The sequence below is a fragment of the Mastomys coucha genome, unplaced genomic scaffold (assembly GCF_008632895.1).
Source record: "Mastomys coucha isolate ucsf_1 unplaced genomic scaffold, UCSF_Mcou_1 pScaffold21, whole genome shotgun sequence".
NCBI classification, from domain to species: Eukaryota; Metazoa; Chordata; class Mammalia; order Rodentia; family Muridae; genus Mastomys; species Mastomys coucha.
In genome coordinates this window covers 171,822,678-171,839,990 of record NW_022196904.1, presented here as the reverse complement: position 1 = coordinate 171,839,990, position 17,313 = coordinate 171,822,678, and the positions used below count along the sequence as shown (strand labels likewise).

Below are 17,313 nucleotides of genomic sequence, written 5' to 3'. Positions count from 1 at the left end.
ACTCCTGGTGCTGGCTGCACCTTAGAAACATCCGGGCCTTACCCAGGGCAGGCCTGAGCTATGGGGCTATTTAGAAAATGCTCAGTTATTCTAGTGTGAAGCTGGGATCAGCCCCACATGCTGAAGCAGCTGAGACACTGTGAAGGAAATAGAAAACAAAACCAGGGCTTCTCAAACTCGCCCACACTCTGGCATCAGCTGAGAGCTCGGGAGGCTGACGCCCCATCCCACTTCAGACACTGGTGTAGAGTGGTCCGCACATCAGCAGCATCATGAGATCCTGTGGGATTCTAATGTGCAGACAAGCCTGGCGACCACTGAGCTAACCCACAGAGGCTGCAGAGACATAATAAATGTGTTCAATTGATTTGGGTTCAGTGACTGTGGAGTTGTATTTTAAAGAGAAGAAAGGCTAAGTGGGCTTGCTTTTTAATTCAGGAAACTGTAAAGCTGTATTCGGCATATTTTAAGACATATACACTTCATGTCTGCAGCTCTTTAAAAGGAGGAGGAGGTTGCAGGAGTAAATGAAATCGGGGCTATGGGAACACAGGGAGGCAGCGTAAGCAGCAAAGGCCTTTGAGCCCCAGCACCCATGTGAGAAGCCGGGTATGGTGCTGTGCGTACAATCTGACAGTGTGAGGCCTTGGGTGGGTCTAAGGCTCACTGGTCAGCTAGCCTGTCCTGATCATCAAGGCCCAGGCCCCAGGGAGGGCTCCATTTCAAAGAATTAGATAGATGGTACCTGTGGAGGAATGTCACCTGAGGTTGCCTTCTGGTCTCCACATGTACGTGCACAAATGTGCAGGCATGTCCATACATACATGTGTACCCGACACACAGAAAATGAGAAGAGAAGGCAGCATAGAAGATGAACTAGGTGTTTAGGGGAAAAGGACAGGAGCAAAGGCACCACATTGGCTATCACGAGTGTGTTGATGATGTACCAAGTAGGGATGGATCGTGTGAACGGCTTTAGACATGAATTATTTTACTTGAACTCAGAACGCCAAGATGTAGAGGCGATTTTTAATCCTTTTTACATAGATGAGAAAATACACAGAAGGTAGTTGATAAAGCTAGTCTGATTTAGGTTCCGAATCAAGACCTTGTCCCTGGAACATGGAACAAGGGCTGAGTACAAGCCAGGTTTTGTGGAGATGGTCCTTTCTAAAGAGATCTATCTGTAAGGGCAACTCTAGCACAGTGTAGACGTGAGGATGCACCCCAGCGAACATCTGCACAGTGCACACCCATCTGACACTAGCAAAACCAAGATGCAGAGCTATTGCCAGCCCAGCAGGCTTCCCAATGCTCCTTTTAGTCATGTTCCCCAAGAAGCAATCACTGCTTTGACGTTTGTCACCAAAGATGATTTCTGTCTGTTTTGAGCTGTAGCAAAGGGAAACTGCATAGTGTAGCCACTAGGTGTAATCTCATTCACTCTACGCTGTAAAATGCATTTGAGCACTGTCCTTTAGTCATGGTTTTCCATGCTGTAGAGTATCCCACTGTGTGCATGCACTGTGTTTTTATTCATTCTAATGTTGATAGACATTTGCATTGTTTCTAATTGAGACTATTAAGAATATAGCTGCTTTGAACACTCATGAGATTTCGTTTTTATGGAACAAAAGCTTTCTTTTTTTTCTTTTTCTTTCTTTCTTTTTTTAAACTATCTCTCCCATGGAGTAGACTGTCAAATGTCTATATTGGCCAATTAATATTCACTAAATTGGGGATAAATCTGATATTGATTAGTGATGTCTTCCATGGGCTCTATAAGGATAATATGATAGCACATGTGGTTTGTTTGTTTTTTTATGTAAGTGTAAGTGGTGTCCTGTGAGTACGTATGTTCACATGCATGTAGCTTCATGTAAATGAATGCATGTGGAAACCTGAGGCTGACCCCAGGAACCTCCCTCAATTACTCTCCACCTTGTTCACTGAGGCAGGGAGGCCAATACAGCTAGTCTGGTCTGTCTAGCCAGTTTGCTACTGGGATTCCCCCATCTCCACCTTCTGAACGGTGGGGCTATAGACAGGCCGCCATGGCCTCCAGCATCTATGTGCTCTGGGAATCAGAACTCTGGTTCTTATGCTCGGCCAGCAAGTGCTGTATCAGAGCCATCTCCCCAGCCCTCGAAGATTCCTTCTTTAATCATTTCTTGTGCAAAATCGAGAGAAAGAAAAGCAGAGCAATGGTGCCCTTGGGGCTGTGCAGTTCAAAATGGGACCTCTGCTTGAAAAAAAAGACTATATAGATTTGTAATATGTATTTATATTATGTAAGTTCACACTGTCTCATCCTATTAATTCCTAAGAGCTTACAGGTAGAAAAGACAGGCGTGAGAATTTAAGAGACCTCCCTGGCCACTAGGTATAGCTAAAGGCAGAGTCTCTTGGGTGCCTAAAGTCATTCTGTTTCACTAGGAGGCAGCTCTGTACAGACCTCCTGAGGATCCTTGACACTCCAAGACCTCCTCAGTGTTCTCAGCATCCTTGTACACAGGGTAGGAGTTGGGGAGGAGGTCTCTCTCTCTCTTTTTTTTTTTTTGTTTTTTGTTTTTTGTTTTTCGAGACAGGGTTTCTCTGTATAGCCCTGGCTGTCCTGGAGCTCACTCTGTAGACCAGGCTGGCTTCGAACTCAGAAATCCACCTGCCTCTGCCTCCCAAGTGCTGGGATTAAAGGCATGCGCCACCACGCCTGGCTTGGAGGTCTCTTTAGTATTAGTTTTATGTGCTCAGAAAGGATCTGTATATATGTGCTGAGCACAACCAAGAAGCAGAGAGGGCAGGCCCCTCTGAGTCATGAGAATCCAGGAACTGCCTTAGGTGATCATGGTGGGTGGGGAGGGATGCTGGTTGGGGTCCAGGGCCTTTAGACCCCAGTGAAACCTCCCTGGGTTTGAGTGAAGACTCTTGGGTTACACAGTGAAAGTTTCCATTGTCCCCTAGCAGAGGCCCTGAGTTCTTCCTACCAGAAAATGTTCCAGGCACAGTGGCTCATGGTAAAGGCTAGACAGACTGCAGCAAGCAACCTTTATCTGGAATCAGGACAGCCCGTTCTTTCTATTTTTGTTAACATGGAAGCGTCCTCTCCAGGATGGCCAAAAAGCTGGCCTTGCTTCTGTCAGCCTGTTTCCCTAAGGCCCTACACAGCGAGGCTGTGGCAAGGCACTGGAAGGCTAACCTGTGAACCATGCCCACTGAGGGCTGCTTTGGGTCGCCTCCTAAATCGTCTTATAGAACAGTTGACATCTGGAGAACAGCTAAAGCTGAACAGTCCATGTTCTCAGTCTGCACACTTGGGGAGGTTGCCTCTTGTGGTTCCAGTGTCCTCAAGGGCCCCGACAGTCCCCAGCTTGTGTTCTGCCCACCACCACAGCATTCTGCAGAGCATGTTCCAGGATACATGGGGCCAGCAAATCAGCATTGCCAGAAGTCTGAGGAATGTCCCTTCTTCCTCCTTCCTGCACTCACCATCCCATTAGCTAGTGACTATAGAGAAATCTGACCGTGGGAAGACCAATGTTTTCCTGTAGCACTTATGTAAAGCATTTCTAAAAATCCATATAAGTATGCCTTTCATATTAAAGAAAAAATAAGATTCCAATGGTAAGGAAGAAATATGAATTTCACTATTAGTATTTATTAATTAATTTATTTCAATAGTACTTCCTATTTTAAGAGTACTAGAACCTACTAAATATCACCTAGAAAATGAAGGGGAAAGACATTTAAAATTCCATCTAGATGGTTTTATTAATGCTTTATCACCAAATATTTTCTTCCTTCTAGTCTTTTTAAGTGTGCATTTTTTTTTTTTTTTTTTTTTTTTGATTTTTCGAGACAGGGTTTTTCTGTGTAGCCCTGGCTGTCCTGGAACTCACTCTGTAGACCAGGCTGGCCTCAAACTCAAAAATCCACCTGCCTCTGCCTCCCAAGTGCTTGGATTAAAGGCCTGTGCCACCCTGCCCGGCCCTTAAGTGTGCATTTTCAGTAGAGAAGTGGTCTTTTTGTATAAACCACTGTGCTCTAAGCCACCTACAGTCTCATAATCTAAAGCAGTGACTCTGGGGCTGGGTTACACACTCCACCCCGAATGGCACAGCCAGGCGCTTTGGCTTAGTGCATTCCTCTTCAATATGAACATGTTTGGAACTGAGTTCCATGTGGGTATTCTGGGAGGTGGGGCCTCATGGGAGTGTTCAGGACATGAGGATGCTACTTTCATGAGTAAATTAATGACCCAATGAAGTGGGCTTTGGGAAGGTGCCTGCCTTTTTCTAACCCTCTAACCTACTGCCCATACAAGGAGTGGTATCCCCCTGCCACAATGCAGCACCCAGGATGTCCATTTAGAAACAGAGATTAGGCCCTTGCTAGAGTTGAAGTACACTTAAAACAAATTCGTGGACCTTGGGCTTCCCAGGCTCCAGAAGAGAAAGTACTGGAGAAAGTAAATATCCCATCTTTACAAATTATACTGTACTAGTAGTCTGTTATAGCAGTCCAAAAGGGACAATGGCGCTAACTACCGGGGTGAGCCTCATGGGGCCCCTTTAGAAGAACTGGATTCTTACCCCCCCCCCTTCAAAGTGCTTCTAGCTTTAACAGGGACTTCAGCAGCCCTGTGGGTCTGGCTCAGGGAGCCTGGGCTTATAAACAAAGCTTATCTTTTACAATGTGTTTCTAATACCCTATAAACAGGCTCCACTAGCCATGGAGATGCCAGTGGAGACGATAAACATCTAGAAACTATTTATTCTTCTCTTTTTTCCTTTAGTTAGAGTCACCAGATCCTGAATATAAACTCTTATTTTGTTGTTTTTAATCCTATGGTAAAATATGCATAACACAATACGTACCATGTGATCCATTTTAAAGTGGACCGTCTAGTGGTTATTAATTACATCCTCACTACTGTATAGCCAGTATCACCATCTATCTCCACGGGCCGCTTTTCAAAATGGAAAATGTCAAAAATACAGTAAAGTAAAAATAACAACTGATACTTTTCAAGTGTATTTAAGAGTGCAAGCCAAAGCAAATTCTTTCAATTTCTCCATAAAAAGAGAATCAGAAATGCTAATTCCAGAGAATCATTTCAGCCTGCTTTAGAAAAGCAGATTCGGGGAAGGCTACCACCCTTCAGCAGCAGTGAGAAATCCTGAAGAATGCTGGCTCAGAAACTACAGAATGCTACTAGGGACGGGCCTTCCATGGAGTATATCCTCTGTAAAGAGATGTTGACAGTGGCCCACTGCACTCCATGTCTGCTGTGCTACACTGCCGGACAAGCCATTGTTTGTTTTGCTCCATTTAATTCTAACCCACCATCAGGTAGTGTTATTACTATTTCCACTTGACGTGTAGGCAAACTCAGGTTTGGAGGAAGGAATTCACTTGCTTATACTCACGGTTACTGTACTTGAAATGAGAGCACCCTGCCCCTTGAGCCTATTTCCAGAGTAGGGGCATTCTGAATGCAAGCCTGCTGCTTGGTATAGGGCCAGTTTGCATGTCAAAATGTGGAATGTTCATGCTAAAAGTGATACCAACAGCCAGAGTCCAATTGTGAGCGGGGAGTTAAGGAGGAATGGACAGAGCAAGATGTAAAACATTTCCCCCACCGGGACCCATGGAGACAAAAGCACTCTTCCAAAGACAAAATCAGACACCACTATTGCCTGTCCACTCCACTGGAGCCTTTGTTTTCAGAAGCATGGACCAGTCATCTAAAAGCAAGTACCTAGAACTGAGTCTCAATACTTCTCCAACTTCCATGGCAAGAGAATGCCTTAGGCTATCTGTTGCAGACAGATTCTGGAGCCTTCATTCTGCACATTCACAGTGAGGGTAAACAGGATGCCTGGAGGGTCCTGGGCTGGTAGTCTGCCTCCTACACTGACAGGCCTATGTCCAAGAAGGGCGCAGTCCTTTCCGTTGAGCTCCTGTTCGCTCTGCTGAGTCAACGCATGCCTATAGCATCAGCACTCGGGGTGGGGGCTGGACTTGCACTGTGAGCATCTCCCCTGACTCAGCAGAAATGCATACACTTTCCCAATGTTGTTCTCTGGTACAGACCCTCAAAGTAAATGTTCAATGGATACCTATTAAATGAATGAATATGTAAAACGTATGCAAAGACAAGCGAACCCCAGTCCCTCTCCAAAATATGTTTAGAACTGAATGTCCAAGTGTGTGAGCACAATAAAGTGCTCTCGCTGTGCTATGCCAGTTGTGTCCCAGGCATGGGGCTACCACCTCTTTAGCAAGACTGAACCCAAACCACGGTAAGCAGAAATAAAACAAGGCTAGACCATCTTCACAAAACAAAAAGTCTGTGTACAAATAGTTGAATGAGGGCTGTCTTTTACAAGGTCATTTGAGATGAGAACACAATCCGCTCTGCATGTCTGTGGGTTCTGCACTCATGGAGAATGGCAGAACCAAATATGGCAGATAGCAGAGCAAAAATATGCAAATGGAAGAGCAATTACATTTTCTAAAATCTGTTCATGCGAAATCTGTATAATTTCTTCTTGCCATTGTTTCCTAAATAATAAATCTAGCACAACAACTATTTGCATAGACTTTATGTTATATTGGATTTTATGGAAAATCTAGAGATGGCTTAAAACATATAGGAATTATATCTCAGAACCTCAAATGGGTTATATGCAAATGGTATCCTTTGAGTATTATTAAAAGGTTTGACTAGCCAGACAGATTTTTATATTCAAGGTGGGTGTCCTGGCTGGAACCAATGCCCACAGGTTCTGGAGGCCAACTGTGCATTCTACCAATAAACTTCCTAACATAATTTAGTAGGCTGTGATGAATCATCCACACAATAAAAACGGTCCTGGTTTTGTTTCTTATTTTAGATTTTATAATATGTTGTCCTCTACACCATATTCATTCAACTGAGGTTTGAGCCATTTCAGAGATGTCTTCTAAGAGTGCAATCGAAAGCAGCAATGTCCAATAGACTCTCTACAGTGGTGGACATCTCTCAGTACTGTGCAACGTTTCATTCCCAGTATGTGATAGAAATCTTACTGAAATCAGTAACTTCAACAAATGGTCATCTTTTTGTTGTAAAACTGTCTTTGTGCAAAATAAATCAGCAATACTACCACATCCACTTCAAGGGCAGTAGCTGTTCCTGAGATACTTTTATTTAACGAATGTCAAAGACCTGGCTCCCTTTCACCAAACAACATAACAAAACAGAAGCCCAGTAGACTTGCAGACCACTGTGCGTAAAGGAGCCAGCCCTGACCACAGCAGACACTGGGGACAGAGAGCTCAAGTGTGCCTCCTCAGTGGCCCTTCTGCCCAGTGATGCAATACTGGACATGCAAAAAGGTCACCCAAGAAGGCGACCACTTGCTTCTGGAGCTGGTAAACAAATAGCAAAACCAAGATGTCATGAGGCGTCAGTGCGAGTGAAGTGTTGCCAAATAGCCAATGCCACTAAACACTAAGAAGCAAGAGACCACCATCACTGAGCCGGCGCCAGCCAGTTGCTGTCCTGACAAAGTGGCCGCTGTACACACCACAACTGGAATGAATTTGTGAGACAAAAGGCCAAGGGAACACCCACGCCTTTTCTACACAGCAAGTGATGCGGGTGGGTGGCAACAGTTTCGGAAACAGGGCATGCATCTGATTTTCCAGGCTCATAGGGCATCATCAGCAAGCAGAATATACTTAAAAGTGTGTGTTCCAGGACAGCCCCTGTCATGTCACCTTCTGCATATGTTACTGCCCACATGACAAATGTACCAGTGTGCTCACTAGCCTACTCATGTGAGGTGGGTCCCATACAGACATAGTTATTGTCTTCCCAGCTTAAACATAAAATATATATATATTTTAGATTTATTTATATTTATATATTTATTTTATTTATATATACTTATACATATATTTATCACATTTTTAAATTAAAAGATAAAAAAATAATAACTGCATTGCAAATGTTTGTGATTTTACTTGCCTTAACATTTTCTGGCAATGGTTTGTTCTGGGTCAGTCCCACAGCAATCAAAGCTATCACAGCCGAGATAGAGGAGAAACCAAGGATGATCAGAATATTTTTGGAGCAAAATCTCTTCACCTTAGAATCTAAAGCCAAAAACAAAACATGAATAAGGAATCAGCAAACAATGGTTTTTCTTGCCTTTTTGTCTGGTTTTATGATGGCTATCCAGAAACCCCAGAGATGTTAATAAGAAGCCTATCTGTATACACAAGATACTTGTAAATTATTGGAAACAATTTAAGAATAAAAAGGTTTGTCTGTATCACAAAGACAAAGGTCAAGTTGGCGGTGTGCAAAGAACAACGGGCAAAACCAGGCCACTTACATGAGCGGAATGAGGAGGAGAATCACATGGGTGTCTCATCTAATAAGTCACACACGTCAACCAAAAGACAAGAAACAACTAACAAAAGACAGATAAACCTCTGTGTTTTTACAATATACACAAAGCATTTAATTTGCTAAAAACGGCAAACACCAGATCCCATCACTGTATAACACTTCCCAGCTTGACACACCTTTTGGGTCCTGAAGCCTTTTTATGGGAAACTGACAGTCACCTTAGCTGACAGTCACCTTAGCTGACAGTCACCTTAATCCTGAGGAGTTATGAACACTTTCAGCTGTCAGTCTATTAGCTAATCTATTCTAGTTTTAGTCTTACTTGACAAAGAACATTTTAAAAGCTCCACCAGAAGAATTACATAAAGCTACTTCAACTGGACTTAAATAGATCATCCAGAGACCAGGAATAGGACAGGGAAGGTTACATCAAGTCCATCCATCTTGATGATACAGCCTGTTCTTCAGTCAACTTCTCAAACTAGCTTCAGACTCTTTCTTAGGCTTCCAGGGCTCATAGTACAGAATCGTCTGAAAATGAGATGGGTTCTCTTTCTTTTTTACACTTCTCCAAGGACAGAGTGAGACCAAGGGAGTGGGGAGAGAGGCTCTCCCATTTCCCTCTTTGTCAGCAGCAGCAGCAGCAGGCTGGACACTGACAAGGGAAGTATTCCTTATGGTCATAAGCAGAAACTTGGACTTTTTCCAAAAGACTGCCACCACATGAGTGCCTATCCCGCACCAAGCCCCAGAGTTCTCAAGTAGTCTCTATCCATCAAGCCAAAACCCAGGGCAAAATGCTAACAAAGCATTACCTCTTACTCCCAAGGAAGAAGGGTAAATGAAAGACATAACCCTTCTCTGCCCTCTTCCTGAATGAACATACACTGCATTTAGAGACCTGCCTCCCCCAAGCTAAGGGATGGACGCACTCAGTTTGTGTGATCTCACGCCCCAACTAGGAGAGATTTCTAGGATGGGTGGATACCTAATCACGGCCCTGACAACCTGATGTCTGCTTGAACAAGACTAGTGAAAAAGTGGAAACATTGTCTCTTGTCACTGTCAGACACCTATGGCAGAGCTGAGAGATGGAGAATCACTGTGAGATGCCAAATTGACCAACCTTGAGCTCACCTTCCCACAGGATTACACTCTGGCTCCACGCCAGGGTATTAGTTACCTGAAGCTTAACATCCAGGTACAGCTGCAGTGGCAGAAGAAATGTCAAAATGCCAGAACTCTAGAATGGCAAATTTTGCCGACTCATTTTTCGATGGCATCTATGCAGGCATTATTCTTAGTATCTAAACTACAACAATGGAAGAGATTAACACAATCTCTGCTCTTTGAAATTAGTCAGCCATTCACTGAGAGAGAGACAGAAAAAGCAAAACAGAAATTACATGAATAAATGATTTCAGTCATGAAAAGTGCTAAGAGGAAACTAAAGCCAAGGACTCTGGTCAATTGATTGCTGCAGCGCTGGACTTGAGGTTGGCAGTGTTAGATCACAGGTTAAGGAGACTTCCCTGACACTTCTAAGAACTGGGTGATGGTGAAACATTAGCTGTGAGGGGGAATGGAATGTTCCAGAAGGCAGGCACGTGAACTGTAGAAGCTCCGAGGTGGTAGCTACCTTAATGTGACTTTGGTGTTCTTTTTTTCCTTTCCCATGCAAATATTTGCTGATCCTCATCATCTCTGAACAGTTGGACTGCTTCCCACGTTTGCCCAGCCCTTGTAATGACATCCATGTTTCTACAATATATTCAAATCCCTCGCCATATTTTTACTTCTTATTAAAGATAAGCAAGAGGACTTAAGTATATAAATGTTCTACATGTAACTTTAAAATTCTTTACTACCAAAAATACAGCTGTTAGTTTTTTCATATGATTACCCAGATAGGAGTAAACAGAACTGCGTCTCCCTCAGACTTCTCAAAAGCCCTGCTGGCAGGCAGGGAACCAGACACTTCACAGGAAGTGGTGCTAGATGTGGGGGCCAGGCTGGCAGAAAGGGGAAGCACAGGCTGCAGGGGTACCCCTGATCAGCATGTGGAAGTCTCTGGGTTCCATTTCCAAGAGTGAAAAGGGGAAAAGGGTTTGGGGAACCACCTTCGCCACTCTCACTATTGGCTGTATCTTTCGGATCCAGTTTTACTTAAACAGTCAGGTTTATTATGAAAATTGACACCAACTCTCTTCTGCTTAGAAAGCCTCACCTGACTCATAGGTAACAGACAGGCAGTTTCCACCACTCAACATAAAGTGGGATTTATTTTTATGGGCTTTTTTGGTTTTTTTTTGTTTTTGTTTTTTGTTTTGTTTGTTTTGAGACATGGTCTCAAGTAGCCCATGCCAGCCTTGAACTTGCTGTGTTCAACTTGAGCATGATCTTGAACTTCTGGCCATTTTCTTGTGACTACCTAAGAGTTAGGTTTATAAGCATGTGATATTTACAGGTTTTATATGGTTCTAGGGACCAGACCTAGGGCCTTATACATTCTAGGCAAGCACTCTACCAATTGAACTATGTCCTAGCCCATAACATGGTACTTCCTAAAAGTCCAAGGCATGATTTTACCAAGATTATCCAAGCACAAAGTGTTGCTGTTGTGGGTGGTCCTGATGCTATTCGTATTCTGATGTTAATTCTGCTACCTCAAGAGGGGTTGCCACCAACAAGCAGTAGATCACATACTCAGGTGATCTCATGTGAATCTTCTTTCCATTTTAGCTGGTCAGTAAAGACTAGAGCCTGTAATTGGGCAATGGAAGGGAAAGGTGGGACTAGAAGCCTTTGAGAGTCTGGGCAGGTGGAGAGAGAGAAAGAGAAGGGAAGGAGAAAGGATGGGAGAGGAGGAGGAAGCCATGATGGAACAGAACCACATGGCCAGGAGAAGCTGCAAGTAAAGTCTTACAGCTGAGGAATAAGTTAGTATGGTGTTAGATCTGCCCAGTCTAGGCTTACAGCTTATAGTCATAATAATTGGATTGTGTGTTTTTTATATGGGCTTATTGGGGTTGGAAATTCCAGCAATAATTGCTATTTTTCCTGGAGTTGACTATACTGGAGAATTCAAGGCTGCACCTTCTTCACATTTTTTTCCCTTTCGTGTGACAGGTAAACAGGTTTTTCTATTTAATATTAGAAAGCCAAGTCCCCAGTACTGACTTCCACTCACTTTGCAGGAAGAGCTGAAAGGAGCCCAGTTATTAGTAAAATATGGACTAACGTCAAGCCAATAGGCTACAGAAAAAAGAAACAAAAACAAAAAGCAAAAGTCCCTAATTCAACTCTACATTCTTACAGTGATAGCCAGAGAGTTACCCAGTTAGTATCTTAGTTAGTGAAAAATCATGGTTTGTCAAAATGACACTGTAAAGAGAAATCATAGGACCAAAATATATGATACTAAATATGATACCAAAAATATAATCTTTCAAAACATTTTTTTTCATTGATAAAAAGCTTTTTTGTATTGACAGATATGGTGGGGCTCGGGCAAAGGTGACCAAAAGTTTCCTCTGTGGATCCCAAGCAACTTAGGGAACTGCATCCTATGTCCTGGGGGCCACATCTGGAGTAACCCTGGCTAGTCAATAGGAGAAAGCAGGACCCATGAGCAAGCACAGACAAGAGACAGACACACTGAGATGACCTGTTTCCAGCCAGGGACAGCATGCTCAACGAGGTCTCAGTCCGTCCTTCCTGAACCAGAGCCTCCTCACTCTCCATCACTCTCCTGCTGTCCTTCACAGGACACACACATAGGCCACAGTCATGTTTGGGGGCTTTGAACCAGGTCCCTTGGATAGCCACTTCCCGACACCACCATCCAGTATCTGATCCACAAGCCCTTTCCAGGGACTCCCACACTTCCTGGTTTCCTTCCCTGTCAGAATCCATCTTTAGTTTGGGTGGCTGTAGGGATCTTCTATAACCCAGGCTCTTCCTGATCAAGGATCTAACTTAACTTTCTGCTGCCCACTGTGGCCAAGATCAGAATGACTGATATTCTTGTCACTATCAGTAGCATGCACTCCCCGAGGGCTGGGACTCTTCTGGCTGTCCACAGCTGTGTCCCATGGTAAATGAATGAGCGAGCTTTGGATTCTCAGATTTTTTTTTCAATATAACATTTCCTTCATTTGCAAATTGGATTCTCCTCATTCTTCACCAAGTCTTTTTCCTTGTTGCCCCAACATCAGGCTCACGTGGAGTTAAGCTCCTCTCCATACCTTTTTTCCTTCTTTAATTTTTTTTATTTTTAAATCACATTTATTTAGGGTGTGCATATCTGTGTGTCTATGTGTATTTATCTGTGTTTGTGTGTGTGTCTATGTGTATGTCTGTGTTTGTATGTATGTGTATGTACGTGTGTTTATGAATGTACAAGTGCCATGGTATGTGTGTGGAGGTCACATGACAACTTGCATACGTCAGTTCCTTATGTAGGTCCTAGGAATTGAACTCAGGTCTTCAGGCTTGGTTGTAGGTATCTTTCCCTGCTGACCCAACTCTCTGGGCCCAGTAGTCCTCTGTTTTCATGTGCTACTTGTAGCTACACCATTTTTGTCCAAGTTCAACAGCTGTTGAACTGGAGGCTGTGCCTCGACAGTCTTTCAATTATGTGTTCAATAATTACTGAACACATAGCACTATGTAGCTAGACTTGCTAGGAGCTCTGAACTACAGCAGTGAACATAACACATTAATGTTCCACATTCATGGAGCTTATATTCTAGTTTGGAAGGAAAAGAAACAAAGGAGTAATATTTGGAGGGTAATTATGTAATTCTAAGTGCTATAAAGATACAAAGAGAGATATGGGGCGAACAAGGACGGCCTCTGGGATGATCCTGAGTGAATGAAGAGGGCCATGAGACAACACGCACACCTCTGAGGCGGGAACATGGGTGGCAACTGAGCTGTGTACGAAATACTCTGGTCATTTCCAGTGGTATTGGACAGTAAGGCAGTGTGGCAGGAAGAGCAATGAGAGGAGAAAGGGCAAGAGATGGCAGAGGGATAATGGGGAGTTCTGCTCACTAGACCTTGGAGGTTCAAGGGGCCATTGTCCTACCCTGAAAGATAAGACTTATTCCAGAGTAATTGGTATGATTGATTCTCAACAGTTGAAGTGTAAACATAGAGTCATCAAGGGCCACTGAAACCCTTGGAGCTTGAGGATGTGTCCTGTGGATATAGTCATGTAGGGCACATTTCTCTGCTTCTTGTCTTGATAAGTGTATAAGCCTGTCCCAGTAGGTCATAGGAGAACTACACAGCCAAGTGTGGACAGTCCAGGATTGATCAGATTCAGCTTGTTTCAAAAAGTCAGGTACATCCAGGAATAAACACCATGCTAGGAAAGTCTTCACACCTTCTGCACCTCACTAAGCTCACTAAGACAGAATCCTTGGGAGGAGCTGGAGCTAAAGTCACCAGAATTCACCAGCCAGAAACCAACTCCACAGATGTCAGAGACACTCAGGGTAGTGCTTGCCCGTGTGGCTCTTCTGAGCTTCTAGCTCCCCGTGTGCAACATGGGCAGTGATATGACACCTGCTTCGTGTGGTTGCTATGTAAAATGCAGTGAGCTCACAATACAACCTACACTTAAAAACCCTGAGGTTAGGGGCTGGAGAGATGGCTCAGCAGTTAAGAGCACTGGCTGTTCTTCCAAAGTCCTGAGTTCAATTCCCAGCAACCACATGGTGGCTCATAACCATCTGTAATAGGATCCAATGCACTCTTCTGGAATAAAGGCTCTTTATGCAGACAACCTGAGTTTAGATCCCCAGCACCCACGTGAAAGCCAAGTATAGTGTAGTGGTGCCCATGTGTAACTCTACCATGGGAGACTGAAGTGTGTGAAGACAGGAGAATCTCTGAAGTTTGCTGGACAGCAAATTTGCTAAATTGGTGAGCTCCAGGTTCAGTGAGAGATCCTGTGCCCAATATCCTCTACAGTTTTTGAGACATCATGTCATATAGAATAGCAAATTCCATCATCCCAGAATGGAAGTGACTGGCACCAACACCAATGGGAGAACTATGTAGATGGCTCTGACAAGAGCACCGATGTTCTGCCCTTTACTCCTGCAGCATCTTCGATCCAGACAATGAGAAGCTTCCAGTTCGGTGGCAGAGATTGTAATTAGCAAGAATATCTGGGAACTTGCTGAGTCATATATGTTACAGAAGGCAGAATAGGAATTTGGCCTGAATCTTCTGACTCTACTCCAATGCTTTCAACAGCCCTCCTGTACCGGAAACCTATTGACACTACACAGCCTCATCCATTCTTGGTTCCCAAGTTTCATTCAGTTGAGAAGATCTTACTGTTTTATTTCCCTCATGTTCCTCCAGTTAACCAATCCATACTCAGTTCTAGGATAAAGCAGTTAACCTGGTGGAGGTTTTACTTCATGAAGGCAGTACAGATTCCACTGAAAAGGAACTGTAGGAGCTTAACTATGATCAGTTGGTTAAAGACAGAAGGTAGAAGAATTACGAAGGAAAGCAAGATGAGAGTAAGCTGGGAGACACAAAAGACAGACAGACAGACAGACAGACAGACAGACAGGCAGGCAGGCAGGCAGGCAGGCAGGCAGGCAGGCAGGCAGGCAGGCAGGCAGGCAAACAGACAGGCAGACAGATAGGCAGGCAGACAGGTAGGCAGACAGATAGGCAGACAGATAGGCAGGGAGGCAGGCAGACAGACAGGCAGACAGACAGACAGACAGGCAGACAGATAGGCAGGCAGGCAGGCAGACAGGCAGGCAGACAGACAGAATGAATGAATGAATGAATGAATGAATGAATGCAGGAAGGGATAAGGGGGGTGAGGACAGCAACAGAGACACAGAGACACTGAGGATTTAACTGTGGGGTGCTTTGCAGGGTTGAAACCTTCTGATCTCTTAGACCCCAACCCTCAGAGAAGGAACAACTGGTTTATCTTTGAGTTCTAATTATCTGATTCTTCTCAGCTAACCAGTTCTTTAGTTGGAAGAGAAGTGTATTTATCTCAGCTAAGTATGGCAGATGTTCTGAGTATCAGCTCTGGCTGGGGAGGCCATCTAGGGACAATCAGGCAGTGAGGGTGGAGTGTGGGGTGCAGAGCAAAGTCTCACTGCAAAGCAGGCTGAGCCGACTCTAGTCTGCCCACTCCTGCATGGTGTCTTCTCCAGTTAGCCACTGTCACTGCTCCAAAACTGCTAAGGACCGCAAAAACCAGACAAAGTTCTGTGGGGGAAGCAGGGAAGCAAAGGCGTCCCATTTCCTCGCTCTTTTCCTCACTTCCTCTCATCACGACACCCACTCTCTTCACCCACTCTCCTCCTGGCTTTCCCTGAATCCATTTGCCCACAGACTGCACTGAACATAAAAGGCCTTTGTGATTGGCACGGAATCCCCATGTTTAAGGGTAGGGTTGGCAGGGAGTAGGGTTGTTTCCGGCAAAGTGATGTCACTGAGTCTGCACATTGGAATTCCCTGTGTCCTGGCCAGAAGGCAGAACAATCTCTGCACATTGCTTCTACTAAACGAATCTTCTCCACATCTGAAATCAAACAATTGTTCCCTGGGGACTCGACTCTTTCCCAGAAGCGGCCACAAATGTCAACAAAGCTGTGGTTATTTGCCAACAGAGAGAAGGGGGGTGGGAAGAGAGAGAGACAGAGACAGAGACAGAGAGACAGGGAGACAGAGAGGAGACAGAAAGACAGAGAAGTGGTCTTGCATCAGTCCTCCAGGTAACCTGAATGAACTCACATAGATTATGTTGCTCTGGCAGGCTCTTGTTTTCTATATTATGTGTGTAAATTCTCTTATTCATAGTGCCTCATTTTTTGTAGCCATGAGCTGCAAACTCAGAGCTTGCACACAAGTATTAATATGGAAAAAATATACTGTAAAAAAAATGATGTACTGTAAAAAACTGATGAATCAAGGCAAATGCTTTTGATACAATCAAATAGTTTATTTCCTAATATATTAGTCATTAAACTAAGAAAATCATCAACCCACCTAACAAAAAAAAGAAAAAAAGAAAAAAAAGGGAACATGAATAGGTAATTTAAAGAAAAGGAAATGCGGGGCTGGAGGGATGGATCAGCGGTTAGGAGCACTGACTGCTTTTCCGAAGGTCTTGAGTTCAAATCCCAGCAACCACATGGTGGCTCACAACCATCTGTAATGAGATCTGATGCCCTCTTCTGGTGTGTGTGAAGACAGCTACAGTGTACTTACATATAATAATAAATAAATCTTTCAAAAAAAAAAAAAAAGGAAGTGCATATTTGCAACATGAGAAATGAACTAGAATTATTAGCAGGCAATTATACTCTTAGGTGTTTAGCCCCAAAAGCACAGAGGATGTTCATAAAAATAGGTATCTAAATATGTCTAACAGCTTTATTTATAACAGATAAATAAATAATCCAAGTATCTGCCAGCTGATGACTGTATACAAGTCATTTTACAATTATACAATGAAATTATCCTCAGCAATACAAAAGGAGTACACTAGGGATAAATGCAACAGCATAGACACATCTCAAAAGCACTGTGCAAAGTGAAAAAACTGAATGACTTTACTCTATTATCAAGAAGGCACTATTAGGAGCAGGAACCAGAGTGCAGGTGACTGGGACTGACAATGAGGAGCTACAGAGGACTTTTGGTGATAAAAGAGTATTCTTATCCTGATTGGGGTGATGGCTGGATGACCATCTATATATTCATCAAATCCATATAGCTAAAAGTAAAAGTTCAGTAAAGAAATTATATGGAAAATTATGGAATCTGAGCATAATGGTATAACCCCAACACCTACAGCAGTGGCAGAAAGACCACTTCAAGTTTGAAGTTAACTTGCTCTATAAAACAAGTTTCAG

The 17,313-nt window shown here is 43.6% G+C and overlaps 1 protein-coding gene across 4 annotated transcripts in view; it reads right to left on the bottom strand.

The window, feature by feature from the left end:
- Nucleotides 1-17,313, bottom strand: part of Entpd1 (ectonucleoside triphosphate diphosphohydrolase 1) — a 130,996-nt gene that overhangs the window by 19,568 nt on the left and 94,115 nt on the right. For all 4 annotated transcript variants that reach the window (XM_031390284.1, XM_031390286.1, XM_031390285.1 and 1 more), the window contains one exon: nucleotides 8,015-8,142. In XM_031390284.1, the coding sequence (XP_031246144.1) occupies nucleotides 8,015-8,142 (128 nt within the window). The remainder of the gene's footprint in view (nucleotides 1-8,014; nucleotides 8,143-17,313) is intronic.